This window comes from Trachinotus anak, unplaced genomic scaffold (genome assembly GCF_046630095.1).
Source record: "Trachinotus anak isolate AG129_WGS33_773 ecotype Australia unplaced genomic scaffold, CSIRO_AGI_Tana_v1 ptg000005l, whole genome shotgun sequence".
NCBI classification, from domain to species: Eukaryota; Metazoa; Chordata; class Actinopteri; order Carangiformes; family Carangidae; genus Trachinotus; species Trachinotus anak.
In genome coordinates, this window is record NW_027273856.1 from 24604660 (window position 1) to 24628412 (window position 23753).

Genomic DNA, 23753 nt, shown 5'->3' on the forward strand with positions numbered 1-23753 from the left:
TAGGCAGCCGGAGATTATCTCCCACAATTCACCCCTGCGAAAACAGGAAACGTTGGAAAGCCCTGATGACTGTGAAGGGGCTTACGAGAGAGAGAGGGAGAAAGAGAGAGAGAGAGAGAGAGAGAGAGGGAGGCCCGTACAGGCTTCTCTGTCTTTCTGCTCTACTCTCCAGTTGTTCTGGATGTAGCTTAGCATTCTGAGGTCATCTGTGTGCTTTCTGCTTCATTGTTGACCACTGTGTCACAGAAAGTGTTGGCCAGAGACACACTTTGGCTTTTCATTCAAATGCTTCTCGGCTAAACATTTTTTTGTCCTAAACAAACCAAAATACAAAACTGTAAAATCAGTTTTACTCTACATATTATTACGTTATCTGATATGTTTGTGGAAGTTTGGCACTGATAGTCACAGCGCCTGAATGTTTTAGGCAGGCGACTAATATAGTTTAGACCAAGGATACTTGAGTGTTTTCCAATTCTGGACTTAAGTATGTGCCTTTGCATGAGCAGGACATATGTGTGTGTGTGTGTGTGTGTGTGTGTGTGTGTGTGTGTGTGCGCGCGCCACTTTCTATCTTGTGCTGTTAGCACTAAGCGCTGACCTTTCACAGGCTCTTGAGTGTGAGTGTGAGAAACACGCTCTCGCTGTCTCTCTCTCATCTGCCTCTCAGCCAGGCGCACGCACACACACACACACACACACACACTCTCACTGCATTTCATGTCTGTGCTGGCTGACCCCTGCCAGCTCTGATTAAGGAGTTGTAGTGATGTGCTTCTTTGAACCGATTCCCTCCTTTTACACTGAACACACTCGTCCTTAGCTGCTATCAGGGGGTCTCTGTCCCCCCACCAGCAACTTAATGAACCAAGACTGCTGGAAGCTGTAGGGTGACTTGCCAAAATTGAGTCCCTGACTGTGTTGAGTGCAGTAGATGGGGACATAATGTAATTTAGTGTATTTACCTGCGCGTATTGTATATATTGTATGCTTTGTGCGCTCTGCGCTGTGATTGAGCCACAGTTGCACAGGTCCTAATACATCTTCTCCTGAGCTGTCGGTATAATAAAGTAATCCTTGTCCAAAGTGACAAATCTATCCATCACTCGGCTGCAGTGACACTAAAGGTCCCCTGCATGAGCGATGGTAACTCTTTCACTGACTTTAATCTCAGTATGTAGCGCTGAGTCTCACATGCGCTCAGATGCATGTACGCACACATGCTTGCATAGATCGACACCAATACACGTATGTCTCCCCAATAAGACTTGTCCTGATCTAACGTACAAGGAATGGTTTATACCACGCTGACAGCTTGAGTGTAACAGTGTGTTTGTGCTCTGTCACCCTCCGACTGTCTGCTACATTGTGTGTGTTTAAGAATAGCCCGGTGCAGCCGATGTATTTGTAAGTGTCAGTAGTTTGTTTGTTTGACACTCCGATGTCACGACCCCAGCTTGCTGACTGCTCACGTTCCGACCCTCTGCCCCCCCCACAAGCAAAACGCCATTGTCCGACAGCGCTGACCTGCACCCGTCCTCCTCTCCTCCCTCCCTCCCTCCCTCCCTCATTTCCCCATTTATGCTCACCCTGCACTTTAGGACAGCCACCCCATGCTACCCCCCCCCCCCCCTGCACACACCCTCCCAAACCCCTGCCAAACAATGTCAAGCGGACTTATTCTTTTCCACTCCGCCATTATGTCATCATTCCAGAAAGGCACAGCCCTCTCCTTTAGCCCCGTCCCACCTTGGTCCAACTATCTCGCCTCTTCTGATTCGCCAACGTTTCTGTCTGTCTTTTCTATTCCGTTGCCTCGCCCGCCCATCCTCATGTGCTTGCGTGTGTTTGACTGCCATCCCAGATCGCGAAGAGTGTGCGTGCATGTTTGTGTGTGTGTGTCTGTGTGTTGTCGAACAATAGCCAGAGCCTAATCTCCATGTCAAAACCGCTCTGCCTCCCCAGCGAGCAGTCCGCTCAGCGTTTAGTAGCGTTTTGTCCCCCCATTCTTCCAGCACCACAAAAAGAGCAGAGGGGAGGGAGGAGTGAAGGCCCATGTGTGTGTTTGTGTGTGTGTGTGTGTGTGTGAACGAAGGGCGTGGGTGATGTTTTGGGGTATCAACTTATCGGGGGCCAGAATTTTGAATTTGTGAGATCAATTACGGAGGAGTCACTAAAGTGAAGTGAAGGTGTTATTTTTATGCGTTTAGGGGCTAGGAAGGATCCTGAGGCCCTGAGGTCCTTATCTAGTGGTTTGGATGTTTAGACAGTTTGTTTTCACTGCTGAGACCAGGCGGAAAAAAGAGCCGGGACCAGCCGAGGGTCTTAATAGGTTTACCTCGCCCTATTGAATCCAGCCAAGCGGCACAGATCAGACAGCCACAGCCTTCTCTGCAGCGCTTATCGTCTCTGTCTTTCCCTCTCTCTTTCTCTCTTTCTTTTCTTTCTATTTTCTTCTCCTTTCTTCCTGCCTGGGAGGTGCGGACAGGGGAGGAGAATCAGGGTGTAATTGGTGAACGGGGTTAAGTACATGTTTGAGCCCCCTGCGGGCCAGGGCGCTTCAGATGATGACTTAATCGTTTTTCTGGTCAATTATGTGTTTGCGGTCTTACCCCCCGCCCGCCTTCCACCTCTCCCTCCACTCTCAGGGTTATGATAGGGGGGGGAGGTCTGCTCCCAGTGGGGAAGATGAACCACACACACTCTCTCCTGCTCCCCCCACCCTCCTTCTTGCTAACTGTCTTCCTTAATGTCTCTATTATCTTCCCTCAGTCAGTGACCTGTGTCCTCTTATTCTTGTCTTTTATCTCTCTCTTTCTGTTTCTTCACACTCTGTTAAGTCAACCCCTCATGTCTCATCTCCCTGATGTGAACTGACTTGCTGTCATCCTTCAAGTCTTCCCTTCCTCTCATGCTCAAATCCAGTGACTTGATAGGGTTTAGACACTATAGTCTTCCCTCTTCAAGCGTATTTACAGATCCCATGTATTTCCACTCAGAGTGTCTGAGGATTTCAAGAGACAATTGAGAATAAAAGTCCACAGACTGACATCCTCAACAGTGCTAACTCCCCCTCATCTCTCGTTCCAGTTCAACCGCTGTATAACCTCCCAGCTGATCAAATGGTTCAGCAACTTCAGGGAGTTCTACTACATCCAGATGGAGAAGTTTGCCCGCCAGGCCATCAACGATGGAGTCACCGGATCCGAGGAGATGAGCGTCAGCCGCGACTGCGAGCTCTTCCGAGCTCTAAACATGCACTACAACAAGGCCAATGACTTCGAGGTAAAACACTGTGTGTGCTAAGTGAGAGGAGGAGCTGAGAGCTTAATGTGGTCCATATATTAAAAAAAAAAAAAAAAATTCAAATTCAGCGATGCCTTGTGATGCAGACGGGTAGTGTGACACCGTCTCACTGTGTCCTCTCTGACAAAGCCTTGCTGTGACTGCTCTCAATGCTGAGTTCAAGTCTCTTATACATCCTGCTGCACTCTGCACACTGTACTATGACGTACCTGGTTGCTTTCCTGTGAACAGCATCTCCTAAACAATGTCTTTTCTCAGAAATACCTACGGATTTTTAAAGAACAGTTTTGTGTTAATCTGCAAAACTCGAAATCACCACATAATATGAAGAAAGTGTTGTTTCCTAAAACATGCATCACAGAGATGTGAGGAACTCTCATCCAATGAGGAAGAAACCTTGCTGACACCTCGCTGGTTTTGCCTCTTCCTCACTGCTAATTTCCCCTTGGTGGTTCTTAGTGTGTGCGTGTGTGCGTGTTTGAGAAACCACATTTCACTTCCCTGTCCTCATTTACCTATCATCTGTGGTGAGATGTTTATGCGTGCATTGTGTGCATATCTTCCAGTGTATTGTAATCGTAAATTCTCAGCAGGCAACTTCACCTTTAACATGTTTCATTTGTCAAACTTCTCCTTTTGCCACCTTATCATGCGTGCGTGTGTGTGTGTGTGAAACGTTTCAGGATCGCCAGTGCTCTCTCAATGTCAGCTGACAATAGACCTTTAAAAGGCTTGTGTTAAGAAGGACCTGGAGTGATCTGGGCTTGTGTGTGTGCGCGTGTCTGTGTGTGTACTTGTTATAGAGATCAAGTCTATGTGCGTTCGTGTATGTGTGTGAGTGTTTTGTTGTTGCTGCATTTCCCAGTGTCCTGTTCACCTCGAAGGGTACAGCCGTCCCTTGGACCGGCCTGGCATGCTGGCAAAGCACTTCTCCAGTGTGTGTGTGTGTGTGTGTGTGTGTGTGTCACTTTGAGGGGGGAAAAAATCTCACTGTTATCAAGGTTAAGCGTCCTACTGTTTTAGTGAGAGGAAGGGGAGAGAAAGAGGGGGAGAGGGGGAAGAGGGAGATGGATAGATAGGGGATAGAGGGTGAGAGCTCAGAGACAAAGGAGAAAGCGATGAAGGGAGGGAGAAAGGGAATCGAGGGGGAATGGAAAGGGGAGAAAGAAGGGTAGAAGGAGAGAGGGGGGGAAAGAGAGATGACGTGCAGGAGAGAAGTGCCCTTGCGAGCGGTGGGAGTTTTGCAAGCGCTCACATTTAAAGTGCTTCACTCTCTTCCTCTCTGTTTCCGTCTATCTCTCTCTGTCCGTTATTTGTCCACTGGGGCTCCTCTGTGTGCACCCAAACACACACACTCTCACACACACTCACTCACACACACACACACACACTTCCCCACATCCATCTTCAGCCCTCTTAAGGGAGGCTTTGAAAGACTCTGGCAGGCAGAAGCACTTGTATATATGAGGTCTCAATAAGCCCAAAGTCCATCAGAGTAAAGCGCAAAGAAAAATGACACCATCCCCTCTGTTCAGCTGCTCATGACCAGAGCAGAACTTATTTGTTTAATGACAGCAAAATAACTTTAACTCACGTGGACAGTGACCCCTCACCTACAGCCTTTTTTTTTTTTTTTTGACATTTTACACTCATTCAGAGCAGCCTTAAACAGGTGTAGCAGTTTTGATTTTTACATGACTGACGGTTAAAGCAAATTGGATTGCTAAAGGATAATAACAGTATTTTTTGAGTCTGTTCTAATCATTGAGGTTTCATTTTTTCCTGGTCCTGGAATCAGTGAGTGTTTTTTTTTCCCTCCAGAGGCTTGTTTTCTTTATTCCTATCAAATTATGCTCTGCTTATGGTAAATCACCTGACACCCACGACAGGAAATGGAAGTCCCTGTTGGGAGATAATATATCTATGTCCGTGTGATTTGGGGACAATGTTGTTAGAGCAAAATTTGAAGCTTTACATCAGACATTTCTAAGACACATACAGCTCTCCACTTAGAATAATAATTTGTGTCTGGCATGTTTTTTTTTTTCTTACAAAAAGTTTAACGTTACACATTTTCTGTCACCAAGAAATCCATGACCTGTGAATCTACAAATATTTTTCATTACAAGTTTCCACATTCCATGTTGGAATCCAGTTGTGTTCCAGTTGTGTATTGGACTATTACTGGCCTCCAAACTATTTGTGAATTTTAAGGTGAACACACAAACTTTTGCAGATTAGATTTGCAGATTCAAGTATCAAACTCTGCACATGCATCATTCTCGGCAGTTAAAAATCTAACTATAGGAAGCTCGTATTGCAGAACAGTTGGACCAAATGTAAACTGAAGGTGTACGTAACTTTTATTGTATCTCTGAATGAATGATTGAAATAGCACCAAAGGATTCTTCGATCGGCCACAGAAACTATGAAACTGCAAGAAAAAAAAAGAAAAAAAAGTTAATACGCAGCACCTGATGACTATGCCGTGCCTGTCCAAGCTGTGGTAACATGCCATCTTTTCCCCTTCTTGCATGCATTTCCTGTCACACCTCAGACAAGACTATCATTCTTCTCCTGGCACCAGGAAGCTACTGTTGAAAAAGGCTTAAGGGGAACAGCCTATTTGCATACATAAATGTGAAAATTTGCAAGAAGACAGACAGAGAGGAAAAGAGTGAGCGAGGCCAGGTGAATAAGTCTTCTATTGGCCGAGGAGCTGCAGTAGTTGGGGGAACGAGGGTGGAGGAGGGAGGGGAGGTGTTTTGCATATTAAGGTTTTTTTTTTTTTGCTGGGCAGGTGTCTGAGAGATACAGGAGCTGATTAGAGTTTAACACAAGGAAAATTTGCCCAGCCATGCAAATTCTAACCCCCCTGACAAACCAACCGCCTTGGTGAGCACGAAGACTCTGCGCCTAAGTGTTTGTGTGTGGCTTTTTGGTGTATGTGTGTGTGTGTGTGTGGGTGTTATTTGTGTGTATGACCGTGTGTGTTTGTGAGAGCGGGTGCGTGGGTTATGTGTTTTTTGCTGTTTGATGTTTGTGTGGGAATGATGTGTTTGTGTGTATTACATATGTGCACGGACACATTTGTTATGTTTTTCCGTCTTATATGTGTGTGTGTGTGTGTGTGTGTGTGTGTGTGTGAGAGTGTGTGAGAGTGTGTGTGTGAGTCATAGAGGTAATGTGGAGATGGAAATGTACTGGTTGTGTATCAAGATGCCCCCAAGGCCCTTTTCTGTGGATCTCTCCCCTTTCTCCTCCACCACCTCCTCCTCCTCCTCCTCCTCTTCCTCCCCTACCTGCCTGCACCACCACTTGAAACAGGAGCCTACGCAGATTCAGCAAGCGCACAAACACACACACACACAGTGAGTTTTCCCTTTGCCAGCTTCTGCATCATCAAAGTTCCATCCACCTTGGTGGCGTCTTTGGAATGAATATGTCCTCTGTTTCAGTGATCTCTCACACACACACACACACACACACACACACACACACACACACATATAGACACACACACACGTCTGTGGCCTTTCTTGTTTGATGCTAATCTGCTCTGTCACTGTGCTGGCCTAATACGCTCCCCATCTCCCTCCCAGCTCCTCTTTTGTCGCGATTGTTTCCCCTTTTCCTTTCATATCCCTCCTCCCTCACTCCCTCTCGCCGTTCTCTCTTCCTTCTGTTGCCTCTCTCCTTTCATTCTTTCATCCTCCTCTTTTGCATGTCTTCCGCTATCCTCCCCTCCTCTCCCTCGCTTTTTCCCCCCATTAGGAAGTTTTAATGGCATAATTGTCACATTCCTTCTGGCACAATGAACACCAGCGGTAATTAAAGAGCTTGCCGTTAATTACCTAGACCCTGGCTCTACTTTCCTCTTTTCTCAGCCCCCCTCCTGATCCCCGCTCTTCTTCTCTTTCTTCTCTGCTTCTCATTCGCTCTGTCCATCACCATCAAAGTCTTCCGAAACACACCCGGCCTCCCAAAGCCTTGACTTTGAGCAAGCAGTGCTTTCATGTGAGGACTCAAGTGAAAATTCTCGCTTAGTGTCCTTTTCTTTTTACTCCGCAGCCGCCTCTGTCTGTCTTTGAACCCCCAATGACAACACACATCATCTTTCATAAGACAGGAATGTGTGTGACCTGGTAATGGGTTAGACACAGCAAGGGAGAGAGGGAGAGAGCTGGGGTCTGATAAAGAGGCAGTTTTATGATGGCTCTGGGAAACTCTCGGATTTCCATAAGACAGACTAGGCCAAGTTTCCTCTGTCAGTGGCCACTCCTCCCACAGAGGACACACACTCACGCATACATGCCAGCATGCACACAGCTCGGCATTTAAAAGAGGAAGTCCCTATGATCTCTACATGAGAGGGTGGTACCAGCAAAAGCGGTGAGAAGCCTTCGTCTGCGCACACACACACACACACACACACACACACACACACACACACACACACACACACAGGTATCGTGTGTCCTCTCTTATCAGCTGCTCTGTCTCCATTTGGAAAGATGTGTCACCCCTTTTGTCCCACTTCCTCTTTTGTCCATCCATCTGTCTATCATCCCTCTATTTGAAATGATAACACCGTGCCACAGACACACACTTATCCACTGTGCTTTTATTCATTTTTTTCCACCAAAAGTGGCAAATAATGACAAACTTTCTAAAGTTAGACTTTTAACTTTTAAAGTTTGAAGTCCTTCTTTCCTCATTATCCTCTCCTCCTTCCTCGTTCTTTCCTGCCTTTCATCCCACTGTCTCTATCTCTCTGTCTCTCTCCTTCCCGCTCTCTCAGTGTCTCTCCAACTCTCCATCCATTACCAGAGCCACAGAGAGCTGAGAGCAGATGCTGTCTGTCCAACCGCCGTGCCCCATAGCATTGTGTGCTTCACCTCTCCTTCCCCCCTCTCTCCCTCGTTTCTCCTCTTCAGTCCCTCTCGGGGCTCCATTTGTTCTCCACCCAGAGAGGCTAATGTCTGTTTTCTCCTCCTCCTCCTGCTTTTTCCCTTCCTGTCTTGTACTCCTTCATTCCTGGTCTTTTTTTTTCTCGCCACATACGGCATGGTGTGTGTGTGTGTGGGTTACGTCTTTGACCGGGCTTCGACCTCAGGGAATTTGAGGTGAAAAGGTCACGGCTGTTGCACTGGATGAACAGGCCAAGACACAGACACAGATCCAAACATGTGTAAACATACATAAGTACCTAAAAACACACACAGGTTTGGCGTTTTCTCTGAAAGGCTCTAGGGTTTTCTTTGAAGAGCGATTGAAGGAAAAAAAGAGGTAGAAGATAGAAGGAGAGAGATGAAAAGCAGGCCGTATAGATTTAGGTTCAGAGCTGCCAAAAATACAACCGATACAGTTTGCCAGTGGGTTTATCAACAACACACACACACACACATCCCCTCACCCTCTTCTTCGCCCCCTAAAATCTACAGTATCTGCTGTCATTCCCCTGGTCTCCTTCACTCCCATTGAGAAAAGATCTCATCGCGCCAGACATCCCTACTGTACATGTGCATGTATCACTGCTGTCATATACAGCAAATAATAATGAGGAGAGTACTTTCTGTCCTTGTATACATACAACCGTGTGTGTGTGTGTGTGTGTGTGTGTGTGTGTGTGTCTGCACCTGCTTTTCCCACCTGCTTTTTTTTTTTTTTTTTTTTCTCACCATAAACAGATTCACGGGTTAGATAGATGATCACAGATATAGACTAAGACAGAGAGACTGTTTGAATCAATATATTTTAACTATAACTATCTTGGAGCAAAACCAAAGCAACTAAAACCAAGACAGCATGTAAGGCAAGATACCACTAAAGAGAAGTGAGAAAATATGTTTGTTTTGGGGGAACAAACCTTTGAACAAGAACACTGTTGTTCTCTTGGTATCTGCTGACAGTAGCAAATGTATCTGCAAAAGATTCGAACAAATCTTCAGATATTACACCAGACCCTCACTGTGTCATGAGCGTCTTTTCCAACTTGTCTTATGGCTTTTTAACTCTCTTAGTGAGAAGAGTTAGGGAAAGAAAAGAATAGAGAGCGGGATCATCTGCTTCTCTGTGAATAGCCGGGGGCTATTGAGGGCCCCCGTTTGACATAGCCTGACAGGTCTTTTCTTCACCATGTGGTGTGTGTGTATGCACATTTGTGTGTGTGTCTGTGTGTGCGCATGTAAAGCCACTTTATTCTGTGCACTGATTAAATGACCAGAGCTGTGTTTAAAGCCCGGGGCGCCAGGGGTAGCAAGGAATCACTTAAACATAAAGAACTACATGATCCCCCTCCCTCCTTTTCTCACCTGCTCTCACACACACAAACATATCCTCTCGCTGCGCTCTGCCAACACTTGATTCTCCCTCCTCCCTGCTTTTCCACCAGTCCTCCCCCCACCTCCTCCTCCTTGCTTCTTCTCCCCTCTCCTCCCTCCTTCTTCCCCTCCTCCCTCTGTCCCTGGTCACCTTGTGAGGGGCAGCCTGCTCTGTGGCACAGCTGCTGATTATGTCATTATTTCTGGACCATTTTGGTCTCCCTCCGTGTGTGTGTGTGTGTGTGTGTGAGAGACTAATGAAGCGTGGCAAAGGGACTCATGCCAAAATGACCAGGGCGTGCATCAGTGCTGCAGATGTGTCAAAGCAACTCCCCCATTCACACACACACACACACACACACACACACACTGCTGATGCCAAACTCTGCCTCCTTCAATCCAATCTGCAGTTTATTATTTTTCTTTCTTCTCCTGCCATCTTGTTCCCTCACTTCCATCCTATCTCCTTCTATCCACCCATCCATCTTCCATCCTCCCTCCTTCGCTGCAGCTCCTTGCCCTCCATCCTTTATTGTTTGCCCGCCCACCCACACCCTCCTTCCTCTTACCCCTCTATTCTTCCTCTCCCTCCCTCCCTCTGTTCTCCTCCTCTCCAGATGTCCTGTTCCTATCTTCCAGACTCCCTTGCTCCTTTCTTTCCCTTCTGCCTCCTGCTCTCTCTGTCTCTCTGAGCCGGGCTGACTTCCTGACCTCCAGAGGCCCCTGTTACAGCGCTGCGTGACCCCCCCTTGTTTAGATTGCTTTCTCTCAGCCTGTGTCCACCATAGAAGCTCAGACAATGAATTTTAAAGTCTCTGAACAAGGGCTGAACTGTGCTTCCTCTGCTGTTTGTGAGTCTTCTGAGTGCAGAATATTTCCCTGAGGGAAAGAGAGGGAAGAGCAAGAGGGGAGGGGAAAGATGTCAAGGGAGGCCGCGATACGATATGAATTCTCAGCCGTCTAAAGGTGGGGGGTTGAGGCAAGTAAAGGTGGAGGGAGGAGCGAGGAAGATTGGATAGGAGAGCGACTTCATCAATGTCTTTGACCCTGTCCTGTCCTTGACTCCCTAGCAGAGGTGCACCTTGAGAAGAGCCCATGTGACGCTAGTGCTCATGTTCACATATGTACACACACACACACACACACACACACATACATGTATACACAACAGTGCCTCAAGGCTCCATGTTCTCAAGGCTATCAGTGGAGTGAGGGTGGCTGGTGTTTGCTCAGCTTTGAGGCCCGCTTCCCGTCCCAGTGGTCTCCTAAGCGCTGGTCCACACTTCACAAATGACAGATCTGAGATCTGTGAAAATGAAGAAAATCAAGCACTTGAGAAAAAAAAGAGGCTTAGCGAAGAATCCTCTGCGACTCTGCCCAAATCTTTTCCAAGTTGGTTGGACTCTTCAGCCAGGGCACAGTCTTATCAGTGGCAGAGGGGGTTGGGGACAAGTGCAGTGAGGGGTAGGAAGACAGGGGACATGGGTTGTGTTTGTCTAAAGTGACAGTGTGGGCCAAGGGCTTATCAAGGCCTTTGTAGATTATCGATTTGAGCAGATATGTGAGGCACAGGGACCTATGTGCGAGTGTGTGTTCGAGGTTCGGGAAGCTCTGGCTTGACTCACTGAAATGTCACCGGTCTGTTTCAACTCCTGTTTTGAGACTTGTATTTCACTGTCGGCAGAAGTTAGAATATACTTAAGATGCAATCACACAAAAAAGGCCAGATGAGCCCATCTGGAATTCAGTGCATTACAAAATCTATAAATTACCTGTTTCACACACAAATACAGTGACCGAAAACCATGGGAAGTGCTGGTATTCCCAGGCTGAGTTGTGGTTAGGAATTAACCTGGCTGGCAGTAGGGGCTAAATGTTGTGTCCCTGCATTTCATCCTTCAAGGCTACAACTCGTTAGCACACACACTCACTTACACACACAGCCTTATCTTCCAGGGTCTCGTCTTGTTTGGCCAACGCTGTGCAAATAGAAGGTGCAATACATCTCCTGACAGTTCCCAAAAGCAAGGGGGAGAAACACGTTGGCCAAACAAACAGCCAACCCTGAGTCACCGAGAGAGAAGAGATTTCTCAGGCTTTACTGAAACACATGCAAAAACACACACACACACACACACACACACACACACACACTTGCACGCAGTGTGTCTAACAGTAGCCTTTATTTGAAGGCTTGGGCCTCTGGCTACCTTTTTAAACGTTTGTCTAAGCAGTCTTAAGACAGGGGCCGCTGCTGGAGTGAATAGCTCCCAGCAAGCCGTCCACAGGCTCCTATTGTCCTCTGTCATATTTTATTATCTCATCAAAAAGCAGGAAATCCGATTCCCTCTCTCTGAAAAAGAGCTTATCCTTCTGTCTCAAAGCAACCTGTCACGAGAGACGGAGATGTAGAGAGGTGGAGAGAATGGGGGAGAGGGGGGAGTGGGTGAATGAGAGTGATTAACTGCCTCATTGCTGTCAGTAGTCCCTCAGTCTTTCTTCCTTCTTTTCTTTCTTTCTTTCTTCTTGATTGGTATTTAACCAACACACAGCACGAGGCAAAGTTTAGGGTAAAAAAGTGTGTGTGTATTAGAGACCAGCATCCCTCCCCGTCTTCCTCCTTTCATATTGTGTTACATAGGTGTAGAGCAGCAATAATATCATTTTTCATGAAAGTTTTATTTCCTGTTTGGGTCTCTGTGTCACACATGAGGAAGTTAGCCCAATTTTCATCATCTCCTCATAGAGTCAAACTCATGGTTTACTTGTTATTTTCACATTTGTCCATTTTTGTTAACCGATCAAGCATAAAAGGGTCATTTGATTGTGGCTTCGAAATGCAAACTGTTGTCCGGGTGGACAGTATTTCCTGCTGTGTTGCTGTGACATAATCGCCAGCTCATGAAGTCGTCAAAGTCAGGTTGATGAGAACAATTGTGGCATATAGTCGTCTGTCTCTACACTTAAAATTAGTCATCATAGAGATAGTAAATGGCTTCAGAAAGTTGTCTTGTCAAATTTGGGTACTGGACAGGACTAAGCAGACTTATGTCATCGTTTTCCAAAGGCTCCATTTTCCTCGTCCACACTGAAACATAAATCCAGCATTTTCAGATTTATCTACTCTGGAGACTGTTTTGGAAAAGTCCCTGTCCAAGTGAGAAAAAAACGCTGGCACAGTGTGGACTAAAAGCCACAGAGAAAAAGGTGTGTTTTCAAATTTAGCCAGCATAGTGCGGATGCAATCTCAGTCGTCTCGTTCCTCACACACACACACACACACACACACACAAACACACACACACTATCCCTCCCTCTCTCCTTCTCTCTTTGTACATCTGTCCTTTAATTTTGGGCTCTGCTGAAAAGTTGTTAAAAAGCCCTATGAAATATGTATGAAGGATTGTAAGCCACGCGATTGGCCCCATTTACCGGACAGCCCGGCGAATGAACGGCCACACTGGATAATCCCCCACAATGCTTCTGGAACAAAGGCCCAACAGCTGACCCTAGAGAGAGAGAGAGAGAAAGATGAAGAGGGGGGGAGTGAGAGGGGATAGAGTGGGACAAGGGAGGGGTTGCAAACAGTTAAGGCTCACTGCTGGTCAGGAGGCAGCTCGCTCACATACACAACTCACACGTACTCACAAAACAAAGGCTTGTGGGACAGGAATAACTCCCTCTGTTCTCTAGCTCTGCTCTCTCTCCTTAGACTCTTCTCAGCCCCTCCTTCTCCCGCCATCTCTCTCTCTCTCTCTTGCCGTCCCTCCCATTCTCACTCTCTCACTCTCTCAGTCAAGAGGATCTGAAATACCAATACCCTTTTCTCCTTGACATTGCTTTCTCCTTGCAGTCAGCGTTTTGCTGTCCTTTTATAGTCAAAACGTCAGGAGAAATTCCATGCAGGAATATTCTTAGTAATGCGGCACTCCCTGCGTCTAACGGCTTGGGCGCTATGCTGCACTGGCCCGTTAGTGAGGTCTTTTGGGAAAAGCGTGCGCATGCCCACATGCACTCTTACTGTACAAGGCATACACACAAAGTTGCCCTCAAAGTGGGGTCATTGTGCCAGTATTTCAGAGACGGCAGGAGCCCAAACAATGAATTATATCCACTTCTATCCCACCAGAGGGGAATTCAATATTTGGGGAATTGGGTTAGCTTGTGTTTTCTCTCCCTCTTTCTCTGTCAAACACACACACACACACACACACATAAAGCGCACAAGCTCCTTATTCACAATTCACCTTTTCACTCAAGCAGTGGACAGAGATATGAACACACACTCACACACACCAGACACACAGGCATCTTAGCCTCCATTCATCACCCCGAGGGGGGCGGGTGGCTGTCCCATGTGTGTATAAGTGTGCATGTGTGCATGTAAAGACGCCTGCCTGTGTGTTTGACTGTGTGTGCACATGTCCGTCTATGTGCGCGTGTGTGTCTCTGTGTGTTCCAGTGGCCACTAACCTTGCTGTGTCCTGACACTCCTGATGAGTATCTGCAGGACACTGGAGGAGAGGAGCGGCGTGGAGTGCGCACTGTCAGGCATTTGGGCAAGCTGCTGCTGTATATGTGTGTGTGTGTGTGTGTGTGTGTGTGTGTGTGTGTGTGTGTGCGCGAGCATCAAGGGAGGTGGGCAGGGAGACAGTCAGCATTATCCAAGCAGGTGACCCCTGAAGGCTGCATCGCCCTGGAGCATCGAGTCGAGGAAAGAGACTCAGCCAAACACACTAGGGTAGCCAGTGTGTGTGTACAGCGAGCGTTATGTAGAGCTCTGTCACAGTACAGGATGTGTCATCTCCTTGGCACAAGGAGGTGTGTGCTCTGGTGTGTGTGCTCACGCCTGCATGAGCGTGTATGTGTGTGTGTGTATATGTGTGTGTGACAGAGTGTTGGCTTGGGGGAAGGTGTCACAGATCTTTGCCAGACTAATCATCTCCATGGTGTCGGTGAGCGCTGCTGTCAGGGACACTAAAGAGGCGGCGTGTCTCCCCGTTCCCAAAGCATTTAGTACTTCCTCTTTCGCCAGCACCTCTCTGTCGCTCTTCACTCAGCTCCGCTGTCTTGTTTGGTCACAAATTTACAGTGGGACCCATAAAGATGTCACGCTTGCCGGGTTGTGGGGAGGGAAGTGCGGGGTGTGAGAAACCTGAGAATTCACAAGAAGTGGCTTTTCTCAGGCCGACGCCTCAATTGGCTTTTTAGGAAGTAGATACTCAAGAGACGGGAGATTTATGGTTTTACATCCACTGTGAAAACATCACCATGTTCTACAGCTGAGGAGTTGACAGTGTTGAGGATAGTGCAAAGAAACTACTGCAGTGCTGGAGGGATATTTCAGGTGTTCAGGGCTCTGGAAGTAAAAGTCACAGTGTTTGCTGCACTTAGATCAGATGGACATGAAACTGTCCTCTTTGAATCACCGGTAAAGATAAGAAACTGTGGTACGAGATGAAAAGGTGAACTACGACTCCCAAGGAGCATTTCATTTAGAAATATACAATCACTGAGCTAAGAATTCAGTTGTGTGCATTGCTAATGGTCAGAGGTTTTTGCAGTTTAAAACAGTGTTTTCTTTTGTTCATGTTCCCAACCACAAAGCTTTCTGGATCTGAGTTGTTCCTCTTTACTGGCACATGGGTATGGCAGCATTTTGGGCCACCCACCATATGAAATTGACATATAGAAATTGGATGGAAGTGTGATTAAAATAAGACTGGTAGCCATAAAATAAAGCCTTTAGTATTGTTAAATTATCTGAAAAACACCTGTTTTCAAAATTAAGGATATCATAAAAGGGGGGAAGGTTGATAGTTCTTGTAAAAATGATCAGACGTATAATCAATTCTTTTCTTCCTGTTTCTGTAAAGGTGCCTGATCGCTTCCTGGAGGTGGCCGAAATCACACTGAGAGAGTTCTTCAACGCCATTGTGGCCGGCAAAGATGTGGACCCGTCCTGGAAGAAGGCCATCTACAAGGTCATCTGCAAACTGGACAGCGAGGTTCCTGAGATCTTCAAGTCCCCAAACTGTCTCCAAGAGCTTCTACACGAGTAAATTTCTCCTCCTCCTCCTCCTCGCACGATGCTTTGCGCTTTTTTTTATTTTCTTTGATTTCATAGAATTTCAGGATGATATTCTCTTTTGTTTTTATTTTCCCCAACTCTACGTATGATTTCCTGTTTTTTATTTTTTTTTTATTTTTTGAATGTATGAAAGTTATGAAGTAGCATTCCCAATCTGAAGCCTCTGTGGCAGTTCCTAAATGACCTAGCTATTGTGTTGTTGTTCTTATATGATAATTATCATGATGGTTATTATTTGTTTTGTTTTTCTAAGATTCTGATTAACTGAAGAGACTCTAATCTTACTGGGTGTTTTCTGGACTGTGTGAACCCTCATCTGTTTTGGCCTGTGATATGATCAACACTAACTGAGTCCTCAGTGTGTGGAAGGATTTCCTGAGTTCCCATTTACACTACTAAGAATATAGGCTGGGCTCCTTAAAGACTTTATTCAATGACACTCAAGGGTGTCCCTCCAATCCAGTGGGTGTCCATATGAACTGTCCCCACAAAGAGCAAAGTGGGTGCCCAACAGACTGTGCTACTGAAGATGTCCCTTACAGGACAGTCACACACCCACACACATGCACACATAAACAAGGCCTAGTGAGGTTATTGACTGGACTAAGACTGGACTCGTAGTACTGGTCTGTACTGGTCTGTGGGACTTGGACTGGTTTCAAATAGCTACTGAGCTCTACCATGTTTTGAAGTGTGTTTTCCCCGCAAGTAGGGCATTGTGTTTATTGGGTGTACATTATTATTTTGATTATTATTATTGTTGTTGTTGTTAATGATTATTATTTGTCATCACTGCTTGCTGAAGATTGGCACTTCGAGATTTGTTTGTCCCTTGATGCCGTTGCAGAAAAAAATAAATTATTGCTATTAATATTATTCCACAAGAGTTTAGATTCTGAAATATTTTGCCCCCATTTCCCATCCTTCTCCTTACTCTTGTTTTAGTTTGTCCATCTCTGAAGTGGACTCATTTTTGGTGGGGTTCTGGGGGTGACTTGCTTAGAAAGTGTTTCGATTTGGGTTTTAATTAAAGGCCATAACAGTGGGCTCTATATGTCTGTACCCACTAGCCTATCCTGCACAGGACCAGTCTGGCAACGATGCCGGTGGAGGCGTTTTGTTCCAGAAATGCACGACATAAACAGTGCAGAAGTGGCCTTTTGGTGCGTGACTTGCTGTCTTTTAAAAGGCTACATTTCCATAGCCACTCCAGCTTTGATAACTACATTGCTCCCACTAAATGAGCCATTTGTTCAGCTATCAAATAAATCTTATTCATCTAATTATCTGTTCAATATTGGTGAACATACACAGTAATCACTGTGTAGTTTGTTTGTTTTTTTGCCTTTTTATACAACAGTTCAGTAATTAGCTCATGTGTGAGAAGAAGTCAGCCTGTTTATATGGCAGGCTTTTAATATGATTAGCCTATACAAGGTGTAAATTACATTATGAAGTTATTTCAATAGCAGGTGATACTTGAATATATCAGGATACTGTGGCAATCTAAAGTACGGTGATGCTGAAACAATAAATCATTGAATCTATACAAATAGGAGCATCATAGACAGGATAATTCAAGGAGAGCAAAGCGAGAGGTGAATATAAGCTGAAACACAGACGTTCATTAATTCTGCTTCAAGTGGAAGTTACCCCACAAACAACACACACACACCCACACACAGCTCCTTCCCTCCATGTTCACCTGCCTTTGAGTGATCTAGCTCGTCTCTCAACGCAACAATGCTAGGTCAAAGGTGAGCACTCACCCCAGGGGTAGATGGAGAAGCTCTCAGCACTACAAAGAGTGCGGACAATGGCACAGAGCGAGGAGCGACACGCACCTGAAACCCTCCTCTCTGTCCCGCCGTCCCATGCTGGCAGCTTTTAAGACCCAAAGTATGATTCTGTTGAAGCCACTGTGCCCAGTTTGTTAAACACCATTCCTTTCACTTTTACCTGAGATACTAATCCCAGATTTTCCACTTGACTTGTACATGTAAATCTAGTGTTTTATTACTTTCATCCACCCTCTCAGGCTTTTAAGATTTTTTAAGAAGCAGTTAGTGTTAGCTGGCCTTTTGATGAGGTAAGTTTGAAGCAATGAGAGGATCTGAATACTTTCTAAAGTGCGTGCGAGCTAGCTGTTGATCTCACCTTGGCGACATTAGCTTTTAGTGTGTCTGTGTGTGTGTGATCAAAAGATCAAAAGGGGGCAGGTTGCTTAACCTGCTGACTTGTCTAAGAGAGACAAAGCGCCTGACAAAAGGAGGCAGAGAAAGACAGAGAGCTACTCCCTCCATTATGTCACCCCCTCTCCTCCTCCCCAGACAGTGTTCTTCTTAAGATCCGGAGCCCTGAGAGAGCAAGCCGGACACTTTTCTCACTGAAGGATGGGCTAGGCCCTTCATGTCTCAGAGTCTCAAAGCACCAGCCAAGGGCTCTAAAGCGCCACAAACAAAGGAGAAGGGAAAGGACACTTTTATCTGATGCACAGATTATTATCGCTCCCCATCCTCCCCCTTCCTGCAACCCCACCCTAAAGTTAAAGAGTTCCTCCGCCTAAAAAGATTACTTCAGGATAATGAAGACTTATGTGCAAAAATAAAAGGATTAGCAAGACCTTAATACCACGTTGAAAATATTTTTGTCAAGTTTTCCTTTACTGGCGTCATTTGATTTTCAGGATAACATTATTGAAATACATATATAGCCTTTTTTAAGAAATGTAAAATATAAATTTATGAAAAAAATATATACTGTAGTGGAAGTTCTTTGAAAGGCACTGTTAGCAATTGTTTCATAAAAGAAATCTTGAGGGTATTTTTAGTGACGGCTTTGTTTAAATCTGTATTCTGAATAAGTGAGTTGTTGGTAGATTAGGAGCAATAGTTATAGGTTTTTTGCAAGTTTTGTGACCAGTTTTCCTTTTGGTTTCTTTAACTTTTTGTATTGTGCTGAATGGCTGTCTTGAGATCAGAAAAATAAACTTGGAATCTGTTTTCAGAGTATGAAATATTGTTGTTGCTGCTGTAAATACTGTCAGGATGAAACAAAGAATAGCTGTACAGTTTTTTTCTATTATCACTCAGAGTGCTAGAGAAGGGTGAGAGTGGTTAAAAAAAGACGGGTGGAAAAAAGAGAGATGACCCGTTCTCTCCAACTGGACTCATAACCACTCTTCCAAAAAACACGGAGGAGAGTTTTTTTTTGTTTTTTGTTTTGTTTTGTTTTTTTCCCTGCCATGCCTTTAACGGGGGTCTGTTTCCCGTCGGCAGTGCCCTTGAAGTTGCACCAGCATCCGTTTCTTTAATTTTTGCTGACAGAACAATGCATTAGGCTAGCAGTCGGGTAATGATGATGTCACAGAGCGTCCCGTTGGCAGTCCGCGGACCCAGTCTCGTCCAAAAACAAGGGCAGACTGCCACCGACGTAGCTCTAGATTTGACCCGAGAGAGAGACAGGAACTCATTGTCATCAGAAGTCTAGTGTCATGGAGGGGGCACATGTTGTACAGTAACAGTTTAAAAAAAAAAAAAAAAAAGAGAGCGAGAAACTACAGACAGAAAAAGTTTTTTTTTACTGGGTTCAAACAGTTGGGAAAAGTCTGGACTTTTGTGGAATTTCTGTACCCTTTGCATTGTGTGTGTGTGTGTGTGTGTGTGTGTGTGGATGTATATGAGTGTGTGTCTGTGTGAGAGAAAAGACCGATTATGAGAACCTGTGAACCAGTGAGTGACACAATTCTCAACACTGTGGCCCCTCCCCCACCCCTGGGAGTACCATCCTGACATGTAAATGATTCTCATTAAGCGTTGGCAACATGTGTTTGGTGTGTGTGTGTGTGTGTGTGTGTTGCGATAATTTCCTCTGATCTGTTTTCTGACCTGTTTGAAAGGGGTTTTTGTTTCTCTATGCTTTCAGTAGTAATTCTTTTTTTTTATTATTATTACATCGCTCCTCTTTTTTTTTGTAAATATCAATGATGTGGACTTACAGTGATAAATACTGCCTTTGTATAACTTAGCAATATGTTATGTAAATAGTGTTTTGTTGATGCTTTTTGTATGACATTATTATTCGATCCCAGTGCAGTAATTCCAACTGGAACAGCCATGTTTCAAATACAGTCTGAATAATTACACACAGGTTGTAAAATAAAACTCATTACATGGCTGCTTATTTTCTTTTATTGGTGTCTATTTGTCTTGCAGATTTTGTGTAATTTATTGGTTTAATTTATCCTAATTTATTTGATGTTGTTTTCTTTTGTTTTTCAAACAGGGAAGGCTGTACTGCATTTCATTAAGTAGAACCAACTTAAAATATTTGAATCCTTATCTACCTTAAAGTGAATACAAAAAAAATAATAATATTCTAGCGTGCTCATTCAATTGACAGAAATGATTAAATTGAGATCTTGGCAGCTAAATGGACAGGACAGTTAAAAAAAAGGTTGTTAGGTTTTGTTCCTGGACAGGGCCAGTGGTGGGCTAGAAAGCTGAAACTAGTTTGAAGCAGTTTTGTATTTTCTCTTGAGATTTTTTCCCCTGTATTACTTTGGCCCAGCCCACAAACAACCAGTAGTCAAATTGCCTTTCGTGCCTTCACCCTCTATGAACTGAATGTATGTGCAGTATATATGCAAGCTTGTGTAAAATGAATAAAAAATGGAAATAAAAATGAAAAACAGAGCAGAAAAAATCTGCTGTTTGTGGTTTATTTATATGACCTTCCACAAGGTACATGCACAGTATATTTTTTGTGTGTGTGTGTGTGTGTGTGTGTGTGATGGGTGGGGAGATATTAATAGAAAGAGATTTAAGTTATATAAAAATATAGTATTAACTTGACATCTCTAATCTTGCTTATCAACTTTTTCAGTTTCCAGAGCAACACTGATCACAGTTGATGTGTTCACTGTATAGATACTGTACAAATCATTACTGCTTTGCTCCCTCAGTCATTCAATGCACTAATGAGGGCTTTGGCTACACTGTGCCAACCTCTCAGCCTTGTTCTCTCCACAGGCTCCACAGACAACTGCAGATGCCGCCTCATCAAGCTAAATGCAACCTCAACCTCCAGCATCGAAACTGAATAAAGAAATCATCGAAAACGGTTTTGGGAATTAAGATTGAATGATTTTGTGAATGAAGGGAAATTAAAAGTTTGAGAAAAACAGTGGAAAGACAAACTGCTTGTTCTAACTACAGCTACAATTAAGCTATTTTCATTATCAGATCATCTAATCATTTTGTTTGTAAAATGTCAAATGTCAGGAAATTCTCACACGAGAAGCTGAAATCAGCACGTTTAACATTTTCATTTAAAAAACGACTATAGACATTAATCAGTTATTGTAAGTGATCGATTCATTGTTGCAGCAATAGTTCTAACCAATACATTGTGTGTGTTGTGTGTTTAGTTGTGAAATGTTTTAATATCAAACAAATTACATTTTGGAAAACCAAAGGAGAATCTAATTTCATTCAACAAAATTTGCCATAATTATTTTAACAGATTTTGATTTTCTATACATCTTTGAAAGGAAATGCTCGACACCAAACCCACATACATTTTATGTTTTGTGAGTGTGGATTTTATTTGCTGATGAGTTTGGACGTCTCTGAAGAAAAATACGGGACTATTTCAAAAAGGCTCAGTGTGTTCTCTCTGCGTCATTTTGCTGTTTTCTTATCATGACCTCCGTTGTATTTTCCACCACGCCTGCCCGTTGCACTGTTCCTTTTCTTCCTTTTGTTCTTGCCTGACTGCTTTTCACTCCTTTTGCTTTGATGCTCAGTTTTGGAGTTGCTTCTTTTGTGTCTTTTTTGCTTGCTTTTATTTTTTTTTTTCTCTCTCTCTCTCTCTCTCCCATGTTCCTTTTCCCTCTCGTCCTCCGCCTGCCTCCCTCCGCTTGCCTTAACCGGAGGCTACAGCTCCTTAGGTTGGGCTGAGACAGCATCTTTGTACAACACCAACCGTCTGCTCTGTAATCAAATACCATCTGTCGCTACATCTGAAGACTCACTCTCTCGCTTCCTCCATCACACACACACACACACACACACACACACAGACACATGTAGGCACACACATGCACACACATTGTTCAGGAGAGGAAAGCACAGATGTGGTGTGTGTGTTAGTGTGCGTGTGTGTGTGTGTGCGTGTGCTTTTTATGTACAATGACCCGTGTACTTACAATCATTCCACCTGATTCATTCTTGGCCTGCAGGGAGGAAGTCACTGGAGTCACTTTCACCACTTCCTGTTTTTTCCACCTCTCCCATTGGGGGTTCAAAGGTCATTGTCTTCAGGTATCCATGTTTGTTCTGTGTCAGCAAGACCTTGGCTGCTGTATCAGACAGGAGATAGTGGACTTTAGCTCCTCAGTCTTAGATCAACGTCCCACTATCTCAAAGGCTGCCAGCCTTTCCCAATGTTTGCCCAATGTTTGTCCCTGCTCCGGCACAGAAAACTTTGACACGGTCCCCAAGGTCCCTCTCCAAGTCCCCCCTCCCTTCGTGGTTGCTTGTTATCACACGCTCAGGTTCAAGAACATTTTCCATTTGCTGTTAAGTGTGCATTTTTTTGAGCTGGAAAGATTTAAAAGTGTATTTTACAACTTGGCTGCAGTGGGGGATTTACAGCACGCCAACCCGACAACAAAAAGAAATCTTTTGGTAAATATCACCACACATAAGCACTGATGTAACTCCCCATGCTGGGGAACCTTTGTGACGAAGACACACAAGGACTCAGGACCTCTTTTCGATTTCTTCTCTGTGCGATCCTCCTACCAGCGACCAAAATGAGCTGTCCACCGTTTGAACCATTTTGACACCTACTCCTCCAAAATGACTGTGGGCTTGAAACTAAAACAGCAGAATATTACTAAAGTTTTATTTACAGAGGCTGGCAATCTGTATTTATGCATGCAGCTTTTTATTTGCTCAACAGCAGATTCCTTTTACCACACCATCTCCAATTAAATTTTGAGCACAAAAAATTATTCCAGTTTCAATCAAAAACCATGAAAACAGATTTCCACATTGCACAGACTGATGGATTCATTCTGCATGTGTTAGTAATTAAACACTGGATTTCATCTATTGTGGATGGAGCAGCACGCTGCATGCTCCAGAGCCACTGGCACAGTCTGGGATTGACTCAGGGTTGCCCACATTTGGCATCTGTGATGGGGACACCTAGTGGTCAGTATGTGCAGCATGTAGTTACACTCACTGTGAGCCCTTTTTGATGTCTTCCTCATCCCATCCTTATCCTCTTCTTTGTTCTTTCTGTCTTTGTGCAGTTTGTTCTCCATTCTTTTTTATTCATGTAATCATTTGCTTGTTCTTTCTTCTACCCCCTCCTCTCTTTGCATCTCTACCTCTCTCTCTCTCTCTCTCTGTGTATGTGTGTGTGTGTGTGTGTGTGTGTGTGTGTGTGTGTGTGTGTGTATTTGTTTTGTGGAACTGGAAGATTCCAGTTGGACAGATCATTGTGCCCCCTTTTCCTCCCAGCCACCCGCACCCCCCCATTCCCATCTCCCTCTCTCTCTCTCTCTCTCTCTCCCTCTCTCTCCCTCTCTCTCTGGAAGGCTTCAACGCAACTGGAGCCTCGGAGGCTCAAGAGAGGAGCCTGGGAAAGGAGGAACAAAGGGCCGTCCATCTGCAGCCATCACCACTCTGCGCCTCCTCTCCTCTCTCCCCCCTGTTCTTCCCTCCCTTGGTCCCCTCGCCTCTCTTCCCTCTCCCCACTGGCCAGCGCCCCAAATTAAGACTTCAGACAAGAAAATGGGCTCACTAAAAAAGGGAGCGAAAAGCGAGAGAAAGAGAGAGAGAAGGAAGTCCCTAACAAGCCAAGAGGAGCAGAGCGACAAAGCCTCTGTTGTTGAATGGCAGGGCCCCTCTGTTGCTCTGCGAGGAACTGTCACTGTGTCAGCTTGGACCCCTTGTTGCAAGGAACACAAACCATAATGAACACACGCACACAACATACACGCACAGGCAGAAACATGCTGT

General features: G+C 44.9%; 1 protein-coding gene across 5 annotated transcripts in view; it reads left to right on the forward strand.

Annotated features, from left to right (window-relative positions):
• Positions 1 to 16596, forward strand: part of prox1a (prospero homeobox 1a) — a 33039-nt gene extending 16443 nt beyond the window's left edge. For all 5 annotated transcript variants that reach the window (XM_071479225.1, XM_071479223.1, XM_071479227.1 and 2 more), the window contains exons 4-5: positions 3091 to 3285; positions 15506 to 16596. In XM_071479225.1, coding sequence (XP_071335326.1) covers positions 3091 to 3285; positions 15506 to 15691 — 381 coding nt within the window. In that variant the 3' untranslated portion in view covers positions 15692 to 16596. The remainder of the gene's footprint in view (positions 1 to 3090; positions 3286 to 15505) is intronic.
• The last annotated feature ends 7157 nt before the right edge of the window (positions 16597 to 23753 follow it).